Genomic DNA, 16635 nt, shown 5'->3' on the forward strand with positions numbered 1-16635 from the left:
TATAGCACCCCTCCCTCTCCATTCACTTGTGACGGTGATGCATTATGTGCGACCACGTGTGTGGCGTACACCCATGCGCCTCGGTGCACTCTTCCTCTTCCTCCTCCACGGCCCCCTCCTTCCTTCCCTCCCCCCCTCCCTCTCACACACCACCACCACCACATCCCCCCTTTTTTCTCTCACACGTTACATCGCCACGTTAAGCAGCTGTACCATCCCCCCCCCTCTCTCTCGTGGTTTATCTGCACTACCCCCTCCTCCTTTCTGAACCTCCTTCACTAAAGCAGAAAGGTTTGGCCTCAATCAGCTCAACTCTGCTACCGCCTCCCCCCGCTTTTCACCCGCCTCTCGTTCTCATCCCCCAAGCATTGACTCTGCCGTACAGGGAGAAGGGGCGGTACGTTAGAGACACACACACACACACACATTTTTGTTTTTGGCGTGTCGCCAATTTTCTTTTTCTGCACACGCAGGAGAGGAGGGAAGGCAGGAAAAAAACAGAGGACGCACAGCAGGCACCCTTCAGTGAGGTGTAGACTCTCTCCTAGGGGGTCTTCATCAAATGGGGGAGGGAGGACTCGCAGTAACACAGCACCTGGATCCGTTGGAGTCATACTAGTGAACTCATCACCATCAACCACAACCATCCCTACCTCCTATCCCCCCCCTCCTCCCCAAACCGTTTTATTGCCTTGGACACCCACACACACACACACACAGGCCGCCCATCCCTCTCTGCCCTTTCGTAGACGCACCTCTAGCGAAAAGAACACGATCAGCAGAAAAGAGGGGTGGTCTAGACAGACCGAGACCGCGGGGAGAGTACAACGCTGGTACCACTTCTTGAGAACCGCTCCCTCCCAACCCACCCACCCATCTCCTCCCTCCCCCCCCCGTCTACACACATACACACACAAACTATTTGTCACACAAAAAAAAAACTCTATATCTCTGAGAAGCTTCTTTCGCTGCTCATTCATTTTTTATTTTTGTTTGCCGCTCTCATCACCGCTTCATTTTTTTCTTCTCCCCACACCACCTCCTGTTTTTTTTCTTCTTCGCCTCCTCTTGTACGTATTTCACTGATCCCTCTCCCTCTTGTTTCTTCTTTCTGCTTCCGCTCTTTTGTCTGCGTTTTCGATTACTCTCGTTCCCTTTTTTTTTACCCTTCCCCCCACCCCCACCCCCTTTTTTTTGCTCATTTCTTGTGTGTGTGTGTTTTTTTGTGCTCTTTGGGGGGTTTTAATCCGCTCCTTCCCCCTCCCTCACGCACACACACACACACACATATATTTATATATTTATACATATTGCGTCTGCAAGTGTGCTTGCCTTTGTTGTTCTTTTTTCTGGCGAACGCGTGTAAAGAAAAAAATACGCAAATAAACACACAAACATAAACAGAACCAAAGCATCGTTTGTGTGGAGAAAAGAGCTCCGTTTTTTTTTGTTGTTGACACAGACACACACTCACACACACACACAACTCCCCTTGTCTCCCTCCCTCTTTTTTCTCCGTCTGTTCTGTGTGTTTTTCATTTTTTTTGCGAGAGTGTTGACATTGGTTTGGTAGCAAACCTGTGTTTATTGTCGTCTTTTTTGTCTGTGTGTCTGTGTGTGTGTTTTTTTTTTTTGCACGGCCACCACCACCACCACCGACCTCCTCCTCCTCCTCTTTTCGATTTTTTTCTTTTGTTTTTCATATTTCACCTACGTCCTCTTCTTCTGCGACTACATCATCTTTTTGGTTTTTATTGTTCTGCCGCTGGTAGTGATTTTTTTATTATTATTATTCGTACGTGTCTTGTCTATCAGCCATTCGCCCTCTTCTCCCTCCCTCCCTCCCCCGTGTCGTTGCTAACCAAGACACTGTGTTGAAAGGGGGAAAAAAATCCACACGCACACACACACACACACACACACACAACCTTCCTCCTTTTCTTTCTCAAAGCATCAGCTTCGTCGCGTCAGATACGGGCCTGCGTGTGTGTGTGTGTGTGTGTGTCATCGCCTGATTCTTGTTTTTGTTTTCGAGGAACTTTGGATTCGTTTGCCCAGCATCCCCATATCCCATCCGCCACACACATACATACAATTGTTCTCATATTTTTATATTTATATATGTTAATAGTGGACATTGTTCACCTCTGAATCGAGTGTGTTTATTTTTCTCCTCTCCTCCTCTCCTCCTTCCCTCACACACACACATATATATATATATATATCCCATCTCATCCCTTGTTGTTTTTGTTGTTGCGATGTTCGCAAGTACCCTCCCGCGTGAGGACTCGCAAATGCGGCAACGTGCCGATAAACCACCGTTAGGTACCCCAAGCCTAGCCCCTGCGGTCGTGCAGCAACAGCAGCAGCAGCAACAACAGCAGCAGCAACTTGTGAACCCGACTGTGGTGATAACCTCGCCTCCCTTGAACAGCAACACAACGCCGCGGTTGCTCTTCACGTGGGATCCGTACCGCTGCGTGTCTTCCTCACCCGGCACCACTGGTGGGGCCACTATTAAGCCACCAGATGAAGACGTGGTGGACGAAGGACGACTAGCGTCCAGCGTTGGCGGCTGTTCCACAACGTCGTCAGTAAACAACACCACCACTGGCGTCGAGACCTCGACCGCAGTAGTGGCGAGTGTGGCTCGCGGCGTGAACCACAGTGCAACCATCCCATCGTCTGCCGTCACCTCTGGTGGTGCACTGCCTCCAATGACGATCTCATCACTCCTGGGTGGAACGGGATACCCCAACCGAGGATCACCTCAGCTCTCGGTAGCCGCGGCGCCGCTGCAGAACCAACAGATGCTGCACAAGAGTCCGCTCAGCGCCCCCAGCGTTGCGTCAGGCTCTGCCCACTCCACGCCGTCAGGTTCAGTGCTGAAGCGCATCCCAACCTCCGCAAAGGATGGTCGGCAGTACTTCCTGGACTACTCACCAAACCCGAATTCCAACAGTGGCGCCGCTGCCCCCGCCACCAGCGGCTTGCCAAATTTAATGCTGCCCCCAAATACGTCACCCAGCATCACACTACCGTCGCCACCTGCGCCAGAGCCCTTGCAACAGCAACAGCATCCTACTGCAGGGATGGAAACCCTTGACTTGGACGGGAACAGCAGCAGCAGCATTAGTCCACAGGTTATTCCACTTATGTCGCCCCCACGCAGCAGCAGCAGCAACCCAGGCGCGTACAGTAGCTATGGCGCTCTAACCGCAACGCATAACCACGCTATTCTCTCCGGTACTCCGCAGCCACCGGTGAACACCATGACGCAACACAACCCGTACCGCACACCGTCAGCGTTCTACACAACAGCGTACATGTCTCCCGCCGCGCAGCAGCAGCAGCAGCAGCAGCAACAACAGCAACAGCATGCGTTGCACCACCAGGGCATAGAAGAAACCGATGTAGACCCTGTGTACGCTCTCGAGACAGAGCCATCCGTTTTCATTACACGCATGCTCCCACCACCACCTCCGCTGCCTGATCTGGCGCGCGTACTCACCGTGCCTGGTGTTGTGCAGTCGTTGTGTGCGCGGTGGTGCACACACGTTGCTGCGGTACTCAAGTCGGACGCCTTCGCGTCCATCAGGGCCTCCCCGCCGCCGCCGCCATCTTCCGTGACGATAAGCCGGGAAGGAGGCAGCGGCAGCACTAGAGAAGAGCTTTCCGCGTGGTACGATACAGCGGTAAACTGGTGGGAAAGCCTCGACCAGGAAGGCACCGGTGCCGTGGACATCAGAGCCAAGTCACGGGCTGTCGCAGCGGCAGTCGAGTTGGTTGCAAGCGGTCGTTCGCGTCGGCTGTCTTCACACAATACAGGCAGCAACGCTAACGGTGGTCGCTACAACCCGAATGGTGGCGCTGGCGCGAGCGGCTACCGTAGCCGCGGAGGGCGCGGCGGGAGCGGCTTTCAGGGTGGCACGAGTGGCTACGGGTACGCCGCCAACACCACTGGTCATCGCAGCGGTGCGCATACTCGTCTCGGAGGTGGCGCTGCTGCTACCTCCAGTGGTACGGCGACGAGTGTTCAAAACAGCACCACTGCGACAAGCTACCGTGGAGGACGGGGCAGCAGCAACGGCGGTGCAGGCTACAACCTCAATGCTGGCATGTCAAGTGGTGACAATCAGCAGGACATTCCCAATGGGGTGGACCCGGCCTCGCACAGCAACACCACTTACTACACGTCCTCAAACTTCAATCCGTACGCGGAGAGTTGGCACTTCACCGGCACGACCGGCATGGCGCCGGCTGCCCCGCAACAACAACAACAGCAGCAGCAGCAGATGCAGACTTCGCACATGAGAGGTGGACGACCTCCGTCACAGCATTTGAATCAACAGCAACAGCAGCGTGGATACGGTTCCATGAATGTATAAACGGGGGAGGGGAAGAGGGGGGGAGGGGGACCAGAAATCAGGTGCAAAAGCAAAACAGCGCGGAGAGGGGGAAAAAAGGAACAAAAAGAAATAAAAATAAATAAATAATAATAAATGAATCTTCATGCACGCAAAGTTGATGGCGCACGCAGAGAAGCCGGGACGCATACAAGTAGTTGCATGTGGGTGGAAATGTAGAAGAGGACCAGCGTTTTTTTTTTGAGTCCGAATCCGCCCCCACCCCACCTCACCCCCGTGTGGGCGGATGTTCAGTGTTGTGCATGTATAAAATCGCCTCCTCCTCTCCTCCCCTATTGTCGTGTCGTTTATGTCCCTTCATCGTGCGTCTCGTTTCTCTTTTTTTTTCACCTACTTTGTTGTTGGGATGATGCGTGTGTTGCGGACCACACACACACACACAAAGCAAAAGAATGCAATGTGTGCATGTAAAAAAAATTGTTTATGAATGAATGAATGGCTGTCTTTTATCACAAGCCACCTCTGTGTGTCACCCACTGAAGGAGAAAAAAAACGGCGAGAGAGATGCAGAAGAACCCGTCGGCAAGACCAACTCCATCCAACGCGTCGATCATCTGAAATCGCCCGAGAGGGGGAGGGGGAGAGAGGGGGGGAGACTGGTTCTACCCCCCCCCTCCCCCTCCCCCTCTACCCCCCCCCCTTTGGTGGTGTTGTTTTTTATATGTTATGTTTAGTGCTCACTTCTCAATTATACAATTCGTCTGCATCCCCTCCCCCTTCTTCGTCACCTGAAGTGCGCGTGTGTATGCCAATGCCTCAATTCTCTCTCCCTTTTTTTCTGCGTGAGCCGTCAAATACGTGAAAAGGTTCGGGGGAAAAAAAGAGGCATGAAGACGACGAAAGAGGTGGAGGGGAGGGGGATGAGTGATTAGCCCCCCCCCACACTATTACACACATGGACACAGAGAGAGAGACGGCACACCTGCCCTGAATATGCGTGCGCGCGACCGTTTCTATCGTCTGTGTATGTTTTTTTTCTTTCCCCCAGTTTTCTTCCTTTTGTCTGCGTCTTCTCTCCCCTTCCTTCCCTCCCCCCCCCTCCCCCCTTTTTTTCGTACCCAACAGCTTGCACACCACAAAAACTGGGGTGTGGGAGAAGAATGCAGATTCTGCCCAAACGAAAACGTTTGAAATAATTTTTCCCCATTTGAAGCGGCCTTGTCTCTTTGAGTTTGTATGGACGCGTGTGTGTGTTGTGTTTTTTTTTGTACGCCTGTCTCCCCCCCCCCTCTGTGACTCCCCTCCTCCTGCTCTTCTTCTCTCTCGCATGTCTCTTATGTTTTTTTTCTTGCCTTGACCTCGAATATTGGCTTCCACCTATTCCTATGGTTCACAATGTTGTTTGTTGTTGTTGCGGGCTGAAGTAGATCCCCCCCTCTCTCTATTCAGTTTCTTCACGTGTGTGTGTGTGTGTGTGTGCGTGTGTGTTGTGTGGTGTGGTGTGGTGTGGTGTAGTGTGTGTTTGAGGAATTCGTGAGCACTACCCGATGAAACACACACACACATATATTTATATAGCCTTTCTCCAACACCACCACTACCCCACCCTCTACCGTATACAAGTCCATGACAATATAAACAATGTACATACGTATATACTATGTACACATACCTTACATGTACGCTATGGATATCAATCGAAAAAAGAGAGCAGGCGATTGCTGCACAAGTTATTATCTTTCCCTCCTCTTCCCCCCCCCTCCCCCTCTGATTGTTCGTTTTTCTTTTGGGAGGTGTGTGTTACTTTTCCCCCTCAAAGTATTCAAGGCCGCGAAAACAAAAAAAAAGCGAACGCTTCATTCGGCTGGTCTGTGCCCTGCCCCCTCCCCCTAACGCCACTCGCGTTTTTCCCCCTTTTGGGAAGGGAGGGAATTCCCTCTGTCATTGCCCAAGGTTTTTTGTGCGCTTATCTCCCTAGAAAAGTGGTAACAACAGGCGAAAAATCGCTGGGCGGCGGTGGCGTGGGGGGGGGGAGAGACGAATGCACACAGACACACCCCACGTGAAACAACGTCCCCCCCAAAAAAAAAATTTGCGTTTAGTTGACGGTTGGATATCCCATCCCCTCCTGTGCTGTGATCCCCGTTAGTGTTAAAGTCTGCTTACCACCAACTCTTCATTCATTCCTCGCCTCGTTCTCGTTTGGGTGCGCCGCATCCATGATCAGCTCCTCGGCCACCGCCTCACCCCACCCACCCACCCACAACACCACTCGATCCCCACTCCAGAGTTTGCCTGCGCTCCCCATCCTCCTCTCCCCCCCCCCCAAAAAAAAAAAAGAAACACTACTAGTCATGAGAACCGGGAGAGGTGTTGAGGTGAGAGATTACTGACTGCTGATCAACGAGATAATGCCGATTTAGAAATCTGAAAAAGGGACGGGGGGGGCGAAGAAGCTCGAGAAGACCGAGGAGGTGGGAACCCCCTCCCCCAACCGACACCCCGCGTCGTTGTCATCATCATCTCGCTTCGCGCTCCTAACGTACGACTTCAACCGCAAAGATGCAGCTTGCGGATATTAAACACCTCTCACACGTGTTTAATAGGATCACTGGAAGAGAGGGGGAGGAAGCAACTGGGCCCATGCCGGTCAAACCGCTCGTGATGCTGCTGCCCGACCGGAGAGTCTCTATGCTGAGGGAAAGGGATGGAAGAGAGGCAGGGTTTGAACCACTCAGCCCCCACCCCACTCGTTTCTCTTCACCCTGCTGCTATATCGCCCTTGAAATTCGCTGGACCAGTAAAAGACACGAGCACATGATTAGCTGGTTACTCTCTCGCTTGTGTACTACTTGATGTGCCAGTTATTTTGTTTTGTTTTGTTGGGTGAAGAGGGGAGAGGGGGAGGAATAAAGAACCGCAGGGAAGCCCGACTTTCGGTGTTTCCATCATGGAAGAGAAGCTGTATGTTGGTAGTCTTTTTTTTTGCTGCTCGTTTTCTATTGCTCTCTTCCCGCCCCCCTCCTCTGCCTTTGAGAAAGGGAAGGAAAAAAACGATAACTCCATGAGAAATCAAGAAGACACACCCACACACGGGGGGGAGAAAAGTCGGATGAACGGACACCAAGATGTACGGACTGACTCGTGGCCTTGTCGCAACTCTCTCTCTCTCTTTCTCCATTTCTTGCTCATCCACCCTCTTCTCTTCTGCACGCGTGCGCTGGCGAGGGAAACACGAAACGTTCGCCCACGATTGCACACATATACACATATATATACATACACTCATATATACATATATATACACACATATATATATATAGCTCAAGGGAAAACAAAGAAAAATAAGCAAACGGGATTCAGTGCTGTTTCTTCTCCCTCCCTCTCTCTCTCTCTTTCGCCTTTCCTTTGTTCATTTTTTCTTTTTTTTTCACTGTGTCTTTCCCTCTCTGTGTGTGTGTGTGTGTGTAAGTGTGTGTGTGTGTGCGTGTATGTTTGTCTTACCATTTTAATTTTTCATCACTGTGGTGGTCGTGGTCTCGACACACACACACAGCCGACAAATTGCAACACACCAACACAAAGTCGACAAAAAAAAAGAGGGAGAAGCCAAAGAAAGCATAAAACTCACAAGGGCGTACGTTGCCTTGATACTCATAAATATTTTTGCTTTAACACACATATATATATATATATCCCTCCTTCGCCCCACGCCCCCCCCCCCTTTCGCCCCGCTCATCTAGTGCTCTTTTCTGTGCTCACTAATTTTGTTTTTGTCTGCCTTCATCCCTTTTTTTTCTTGCTTCATCCATCTCTGTCATTTAGTAAACTTTTTTTGTACGTTGTGGTTTCTTTTTGAACTACAGATGATGATGCAAACCATGGACCGATACACGAGTAAGTCGTATGCCACAGTCGCAGCGGGCGGTAGTGACGATGCGGCCTGTGTATCGGCTCGCGACGATGTGCAAAACACTACGGCCGCAAGCTCAGACTGGAGTGTGAGGCCATCAGATGACACCACTGCTGAATTGGCCTCTGTGCAGACAAACAGTTTATCACGCCTCAACCCCGCAGCTGCACCGTTCAGCTTTACAGGTGTCAGCGCGGCTGCCGCTGCAGCGGCGGCATCCAGCGGTGATATGAGCGGAGCCACCGGCATCGCATCGGTTCACCACCACGCTGGAATAACTGCTGGTGCCGGCATCGACAGCGAAGTGACTGGATTGGCTGGAGGTGCCCGTGGGATGGGCACTATGCTGAACAGCAAAACTGCGGGCGGTGGTATCGACATTAACAGTCCGAACTCGTACGGCATGATTCAATCCCCGGGCATGATGGGAATGATGCCATACATGATGGCCGGCGCTGGCGGTGGCGCTGGCGGCCACGGCGTCATGGGAGGTGGCCGCACGGGGTCGGGTGGCCTGAGCAACTTCCTTCCTCCTCCGAGCGAAGACACGGATCAGCAGGAGCTGGTGCGGCTGCAACAAACAAACTACCGCGTCAAGATGCTCCCGCCACCGTTGACATACGAGGTACACCGAAAGATTTGGTCTCGGAACGAATATGGCGACGAGGACGACAACGACGAGGGTGACATGCACGGCCACGGCAGTGCGGGCGGTAACGCAGATCAGGAGCACGAGAGTAACGGCGGAGGCGGCATGGCCAACGAGGACCCCGTCGATAAGGAGCAGCGTCTGGAGGCGTACAAGCAAATCATGTTTCGCTGGTACAGCCATATCCACGTCCTGGAGGGGAAGTCGGAGGTGGCGAAGCGACTTGTGCGCGTGCGGCGGGCCTGCCCGAGCATTGACGAGGTGATTTATAGTCTTACACACCCGCAGCAGCCAGGTGCTACCATGGACTCGGAGGCGGCTGGCGATGATGAGTCCACCCTGATAACTGTCCCGCCCCCGCCGGTGGCCGCAGCTGCCGCCGCGCGCCGCGGTTCAGATGGGATTCCGGACACGGAGGAGATACTCGCCACGTGGTCTGCCCGCTGCTGGAACTGGTGGCAGGAGACCGTGAAGCGCAAACCGCGGCGTGCCCGCAAGCAGGGTGAGATGCCGGTCACAGGTGGGAACGGCACTCTTTGCGCGAACATGCCGACGTCGGCATCGGCATCGGCGCTGGTCGCCTTGAACAATGGCGGTGCGCTTCCGCACAGTCTCTCCTCGCGCAACATGGACACCGGAGACTCCGCCATGCCACCCCCGCCACCGCACTTGACTGGCGGCGGCAGTGGTGGCCCCTACACGCACCTCAGCTCTTACACGAGCCAAGACGGCCCCGGCACGACTGCCGGCATGCCTGTGGCTCAGTCCTACAAGTCCTTCACAGACCTTTCTGAGGAGGGGTTGGACGGAACAACTGCCGCCTCGGGGGGGTCCTTTGGCCCCTATTCACCTCACCACACCGGCACTGGCGGCTTCGCACCTTCGCAGCACCAGCAAGCGCATCCGGCCCTCGCCCACGATGCCGCCCCGGAGACGTCAATGTTCGCCATGAATGGCCCCCGTGCCGCGACCCTGCGTGGAAATTCTGAAGACTTCTTAGAGAATGATCACCTCACCCTTGCCTTCACCACGGAGCTTCTCAAGTCGCTAGAAGAATAGCAGCAACAAAAAAATTTGAAAGAAGTGCCTCAGATAACCAACAAAAAAGATTTTTTTTAAGGGGAAGGGCAGGGGGGAGGGGAGGGGAGGGGAGGGAAACGAAGGACATGGCCTGGTGAGCGGTGCTTCTCTGAATGGATAGGGGAATGAGTCCCCAATGCTAGATGTCAAACAGAATCACAAACTTGTTTGCCGCTATTGCCCTTGGTCTTAATGATGTTATCATGTTTTCCTTCCAAATTACGAACGCGAAGAAAGCGTGCTTCTTTTTGCCTGTGTGTGTGTGTGTGTGTGTGTGTCACGGCTCACCGAAAACACTCTCTCGGCCTCTAAACCTTTTTTTTCCTCTTCCCTTCTCTTTTTTCTTTTTATTGCTGTTTCTCTTCGGCTCTTTCTTTCTCTCGCTACTACTACCACCCCCACCCCTCCCTTCCCCCCCCCCCCCCGCTTTCGTTCCATTCTTTTTTCTCTCTCTGATACTTGAAGGAAAAAAGGAAAAATATCTTTATATATAGACGTGGAAGTGCAAAGCTTCCCCTTTCCCCTCATATATGCCCCACCCACGCACCGACTCTCCCCCTCTCCACCCCTTTCCTGCATCTATCCATCCATTCATCTCTACCATTCCATACGCGTATATCAAGACCTCAGAACTTTCCAGTTTTTTTTCCTGTGTGTGTATGTCTGTGTTTGGGGGTGGGGGGGGGACTGGGAGTGGATGGGGAGGAGGAGCGGAGATGTACGGATTATGCTGACCGCGTTTCAAATGACTGACAGTGAAAGGGGGTCTCCCTTTGATTTATATATATATATATTCATTTCTTCATATATATATTCATTTATATATATATATATATTGTTTATGTTTGCAATAACACCTGAAAGAAATTACACTCATATCAGACCCCTTCGCTGCTTTTTTTTTGTGATTGTGATTGTGTGTGTGTGTGTGTGTGTGTGAAAGAGGGGGGTGGAGGGAGGTGGTGGTGATGAAATGCGCTCTTTCTCTGGTGGTGGTGTAAATTTGTGTCGTTTCTCGTTCGTCTTCCTGCTTGCTCGCCAACCATCCCTCGGGTGCCGTCTGGGGAGGGGAGGCGGAGAGAAAAATATTCACACCTGCTGCCCTCCCCCTCCCCCTCCCCCCCCCCCCCAACGCGCGCGCGCAAACCCACCCTCTCTTCTATCCTTCTCTGCTCTTCCCCGATTGATTGACTCTGTGTATGTGTGCCTGAAAGAAGAGGGAAGGAGGATGGAGAGATGAGGCATCTTCTTGCGCTTTCTTCTGTTGTATCAAGTGCTGTTGTTTGTCGTCTCCCATTCTTTTCTTGTAGTTGTCGCTGGGGTTGTTGTGTGTGTTCTCTCTCGAATATCCCGAGGGAATCGGGTCATTGGTAAAGAAGTTTTTTAATTCACGCAACACAACACACATATACATACGCACACGTATATATATATATATATTTGTGGGCTAGTACACTCACACGACGTGAGTGCAATGAGGGGGAGGGAAAGAGAGAGAGACCCCCCTTAGAGAAAAGGTGGCGGTTACGAGAAGAAAGGGGGGCGTGCGAACTCGTTATACCTCCTCCCCCCCCCTCCCCTCCCCACACACGCACACACGCCTCTCCTGGGCTCCTGCACTACTGTGACCCGCTTCTGGAATGAACGTCATCTGCTGGTGAATAATGAATCGTGTAACCCCCTACCCACCCACCCGTCACCCTACGACACGCACACACAATGAATCCAACACGGTTCTTGCAATCCCCCCCTCCCCTCTTACTCGATGGGTGAAATCATCCGCTGGCCTCACTAATATTCTCGATACACACGCACACACACACACATATCCCCAAACTCTCTCTGAAGTGTGTTTGTTTGTGAAGGTGTGGACCTACAGCCCGTACATCGCACCCGCCTTCCTCCACCACCACCACCACCACCACCGCCTGCAGCCAACCCTCCACCATATCAGATTGAAAACGCAACGAAAAAATACGTGCACACACACACAAACCGAAAAAAGGAAATCAGAAGAAATCCACTTTCAGTGTTCGAAGGTGTGGAAGGGGGAGTGGGGTTACAAGTCCTGTGCTCCCCTTTCCTCCCCCCCCCCTCTCTCCCTGTGCGCGCGCATCCATAGCGCGTGAGTTCCAATACTCACTCATCCGGTTTGGTGTCAACGTCATTGGCGGATCTCCCTTCGTGAAGACAAGAGATTAAAAGGTTTACATTTTTCACGCAGAAGTGTGAAGCGGGAAAAGAAAAGGGGGAGGGGAAGGGGAGGGAAGGCCACCACCGCCAAGACCAACTCGCGTTCCTTTGAAGGAGGACTAGTCTACAAGCTTCAAAAGAAAAAAAAGCAATAAGGCTATCGTTAGGCCTTCACACTATTTCTACAGGCAGGCAGAGAAGTACAAATTTTTAAAAAGTGAGGAGACAATCATCGTCAGATTCTCTGCTGCACCTCCTCCCTCCCTGTTGTTCTTGGTGCTGTTGTTTATTTTGTTTTGCGTCTGTGAAGCGTACTTTCCTCAAGCGAAGCGCACGCTGCATACTTGTGTGTGTGTGTACGTGTACGTGTACGTGTGCGCATGTGAAAAGCTAAAGACAGACACACACACGATTTCCTCTTCGCTTTTGCTTCTATGGTCCTCACTATTCTTTTGAATACTATCACATCCTCTCGCCCCCTCCCCCTTTTTTTCTCTTTTTCGGCGCTTATTTTTTTTTCTTTTTGGTGTACATGTGCTGTTGTTGCGTTTCTGCTGACTCTGTCTTTCTTCGGCGTGGTTAGTTTTCTTCTGGCGGCTCCCACACAACCGAATAGACCCATCCTCCCTCCCTCCTCCCTCCCTCCCTCCTCCCTCCCTCCCTCCTCTCTCCTCCCCCCTCCTCCCCCCTCAACGATCTCAAATATTTGTATTGCAGGAGGAGGTCTTTCCCCTTAGTTTTTGCTCCTTCTGTTGGTCATTTGTTTCCCTTGCCTTCTTAGGGCATCCCCGGGGGGAAAGGAAGGGGAGTTCTTCCTCTTCTTCCATTGTCGAACTGTTAGTGTGGGCTCTCCGTACTCGCCTGAACATTTTTTAAATCTTTTGTTTTCGCTCTCTGTGTGTGTGTGTGAAGAGAGGAAAGAGTGAAAGAACCCGCAGGGCAGTGGCGTGTATTTGGGGGGGGGCTGCTTGTTTCCCTGAGCGACTCTCCCCTCCCCCTCATTCTTCTGATTCACCAACACCTGCTTTATTTTTGTTTTTGTTGCGTTCCCTTGGTCTTCCACTCACCTCTACGCATCTTTTCTACCGTCATTGATTCTTTATTTCTCTTTCCCGTAATTGCGCAGCTCCTCCACTCGTCTCCACAGAGCTCCGCCTCGTGGCACCTGGAAGCTGTTCGCTTCGCCCCCCTCCCCTCCTCCCTCCCCCAAAGAGGGAGAGGGGGACGTTTCTCGTGTCAAATATTTCTTTTTGTGGTGGATCACCCCCCTATACTTTGCAAACTATACATCCAAACGCCACCGAAAATCTTTTTTTTATTCCCTGTGTTTTGTTGTTTTAGGTAGAACTCACTGCGCCCCTTTGTGTGTGTGTGCGTGTGTGTGTGTGTGTGTGTGTCTCCCCTTCTACGTCCAGGGCGCACTGTCGTTTCTTCTTCTGTGGCTGCATCTCTTCAGCTGTTAGATTAACGAAACGAGAACGAAAGCGAGGAGGAAGATAGCAAACGGTCGTGTAGAGGAATCGGTGCTCTGAAGGGAGAGGGGGGTAACAGCTCGACGCGCAGCGCAAGCAGTGATGTCCTCCTTCCCTCGTGATGACAACAGTACCGGCACCATACAGCCCTCCCCCCCACAGCAGCAGCAGCAGAGGCCGCCGGCAGCGCACATGTGCAACCTCCCGACGACGAGTCCTGGGAACGTGGCAAGCTCTCCCGACTCGCAGTTCGTCATGACATCCATGCAACAGGAACAGCAGCTCCACAGGGTGGTCGCTCCCTCCCTGTCGCTGCTGAACAACCCAAAGACAATGCAGACGAATGGAGGCATCACTCCAACCAACGCCTTTGGTGCACCTGGTGTCGTCCTGTCGGCACCGATTTCCTTGTCGCCGGTGCACTGTCGACACAGTGCGCTAAACAGCAGCAGCACCAGCAGCTCCCTTTCTATTGCCCATCAACTGCAGTCCGTCTCTACGGACACGACGGCGACCATCATGTCTTTCACCACGTACCCCCCTCAGATACATGGCGCGTCACCTCAAGGGGCTCCTCATTCCGTGTATCCGCACTCGCTGGTTAACCACACTGTTGGCAGAACCCTTACACCTCCCCAGCACCAGCACCAGCACGCGCGCTCTCTCGGAGCTAGCAGTGTGGCACCAGAGAGTCTGGTGTCCCTAACTGCCGCTCCGCTGGCGCTTCCCTCACTGGGTGCACCCACGACGCCGACCAAGGCGACAACGACGATCCTCAGTACGTTGGTGGACCTTGACCTACGGCGGGCACATGAACGGCCATTCCGCTTCAAAATGCTACCGCCCCCGCCGCCGTTTGAGCGCTTCGTTGTGTTTTGGGAGACAAACGCCCCCGACCAGACTTCCCCTCGAGACACAACAAGGGGCACAGACCTGAGAGCCAAGAACATCACGTATCCACACGACCAGCAGATGCAACAGCAGGACATCGCACGCGCAAACGACCACAGCATTGGCGGAGCCGGTCCACAAACGGAGCGCGGCAACACTGAGGCGACGCTGCGAGCGTCCCCACGCGCGCTTGCCGAACCCTGCCAGCTCGCCAGCGATTGGGGCTCCTTAAGTGGTGCCGATGAGGGCGACGTGGCCTCCGGCAACGCCGTGCAGAACAATACAGCCGCACCAATCCGTGAGCTTGACAAAGGCCGTATCATCGACGAGCTGCGCCACAGCACACCTGATCGCCTAGCCATGCTCTCCCAGTATCAGCACATCCTCGAGCGATGGTGGTTGTGCATGGTAACGCTCGAGAATAAGCCGGAAGTACGACAGCAAATTGGAGACGTGCGCCCATGTCCCTCTTTCGCGGATGCACAGAAGGTGGTGGCAGCGGCAGCCCCAATCGCCGCCTCACCACCGGAGAGTGAGTGTGGGACGCCTCCTAGTGATCCAACAGACACCCAGGAGACTGATGTGCTCACCGGAACAGAAGCGTCAGCAGTCTCTCCGACACTGGCGATGACAGCGGATCCCCTCCTAACTGAGGAAGCTGTGCTGCAGACCTGGTCAAGACTCGTGGTCCAGTGGTGGGAGGAGACGAAGCAGCGCCGGCGTCCTCGGTGTAGTTGTCCGAGGGCACCGCACTTGGAAACGCTGCCGCTTCGAACGAACGGTGATGATGTGGACGGCCGCAGAGCCGGTATCGAAACGCAAGACGCCGCGTCGCTGGCAAGTGTGAACTCCTACGAACTGCCGAGCAATGAAGAGGCGCACCTCAGTGGATCGCCGCTGTCGTGTGACCACGACACTCTCCTGCACTTCGACTTCACGTGCCATTCTGCGCTCAGCAGCCCGACTGACAGTTTGCAGGTGTGAAGCGAGGGCAGGCAAAGAAAGACTAGACGGTGTTGGGTCTCTGTCTTTTGGGGGGGGGGGGGGGGGGGGGCATCTCTCTCCATGAAAAACACAGGCCTGTGAATATCTGCCGCCCAGCTACTCTGAGGGGGAACCACAGGTGAACCTTTGCCATAGGCCCATGTCCTTCTTCCTTCCCCCTTTTTGCGTGTGCTTAGGTATGCTATTGATTTGCATGGGCAACAAACAAAAACGATATCTGTGGCTGCTCCAGGAGCAGCCACGCCACCACAGCGAACACCCTCATGTGTAGCGGCTGAGCAGGTCAGGGATGTCCCCATTCAACCATACAGGGTCCCGCCACAACTGCGCCCGTAGTGCGTCGTTTGAGAAAACCCTAGTGTTCAGTTTTTTTTTTGAGAGCTAGACCACTCTGTGGACAACTGCAACCGTACCCGCCGTCACCCACCACTGCCATCCACAGAATTTTTGTTCCCCCCTTTCGTCTTTCCCTTGTGCCACCGAAAGTCCTTCAGCTTGGCGGGATGCCGCAGCGGGGCTTTCCCTCCCCACTGGCGTCTGGCGGCGGCCACCCGTTGGGGGGTAGGCCAGCGCACGAGCCCCCCACCACTACCCATCTTTATCAAAAAGAAAAACGAAACAGGAACCGTCCCAAATAAAGAAGAAAAGAACACCTCCACTAAGCGCATACGCCACTGGTGATTTCTTTTGTCGTCACCCAGCTCCCTCAGACAACGAGTCAAGTAGCGCTCACCCGAACAGGGCCTCTGTTTTTTTTAGGTCATACCAACACACCGGCAGGTCGCTGCCTGGGGTCAGACACCACGCCGGGAAGACCCCATTTCATCAGGGGGGAAGAAGGCATTGGGTCTTTCACAAGGAGCATATCGAATTCAAGTTTTTGGGGGAGGTGAACATGCCACCACCCAATATATATATATATATATATTCAGGTGGTACAGCAAAACCTCTTCTCCCGTTGAGCTGTTCAAAACCGCTGCATCGTGAAGATTAGACAGGTGAAAAAGGAATAGTTGTCACCAATTTCCCCACCACCACCACCACCAGCTACATGAGAAATTGCTT

At 53.1% G+C, this 16635-nt stretch overlaps 3 protein-coding genes across 3 annotated transcripts; all 3 read left to right on the forward strand.

Annotated features, from left to right (window-relative positions):
* Positions 1-2258: 2258 nt before the first annotated feature.
* Positions 2259-4388, forward strand: JKF63_06100 (uncharacterized protein; the record flags this gene model as incomplete). Its single annotated transcript, XM_067902052.1, has 1 exon — positions 2259-4388. The coding sequence occupies one exon, from the start codon at positions 2259-2261 to the stop codon at positions 4386-4388; it is 2130 nt and encodes a 709-aa protein (XP_067758399.1).
* Positions 4389-8233: 3845 nt separating this feature from the next.
* JKF63_06101 (uncharacterized protein) lies at positions 8234-9988 on the forward strand (the record flags this gene model as incomplete). Its single annotated transcript, XM_067902053.1, has 1 exon — positions 8234-9988. One exon carries the CDS (start codon positions 8234-8236, stop codon positions 9986-9988), a length of 1755 nt encoding a protein of 584 aa, XP_067758400.1.
* A 3941-nt stretch (positions 9989-13929) lies between these two features.
* Positions 13930-15549, forward strand: JKF63_06102 (uncharacterized protein; the record flags this gene model as incomplete). The annotated part of the gene is made up of 1 exon (XM_067902054.1): positions 13930-15549. The coding sequence occupies one exon, from the start codon at positions 13930-13932 to the stop codon at positions 15547-15549; it is 1620 nt and encodes a 539-aa protein (XP_067758401.1).
* Between the last annotated feature and the right edge of the window lie 1086 nt (positions 15550-16635).

Source organism: Porcisia hertigi, chromosome 15 (assembly GCF_017918235.1).
Source record: "Porcisia hertigi strain C119 chromosome 15, whole genome shotgun sequence".
NCBI lineage: Eukaryota > Euglenozoa > Kinetoplastea > Trypanosomatida > Trypanosomatidae > Porcisia > Porcisia hertigi.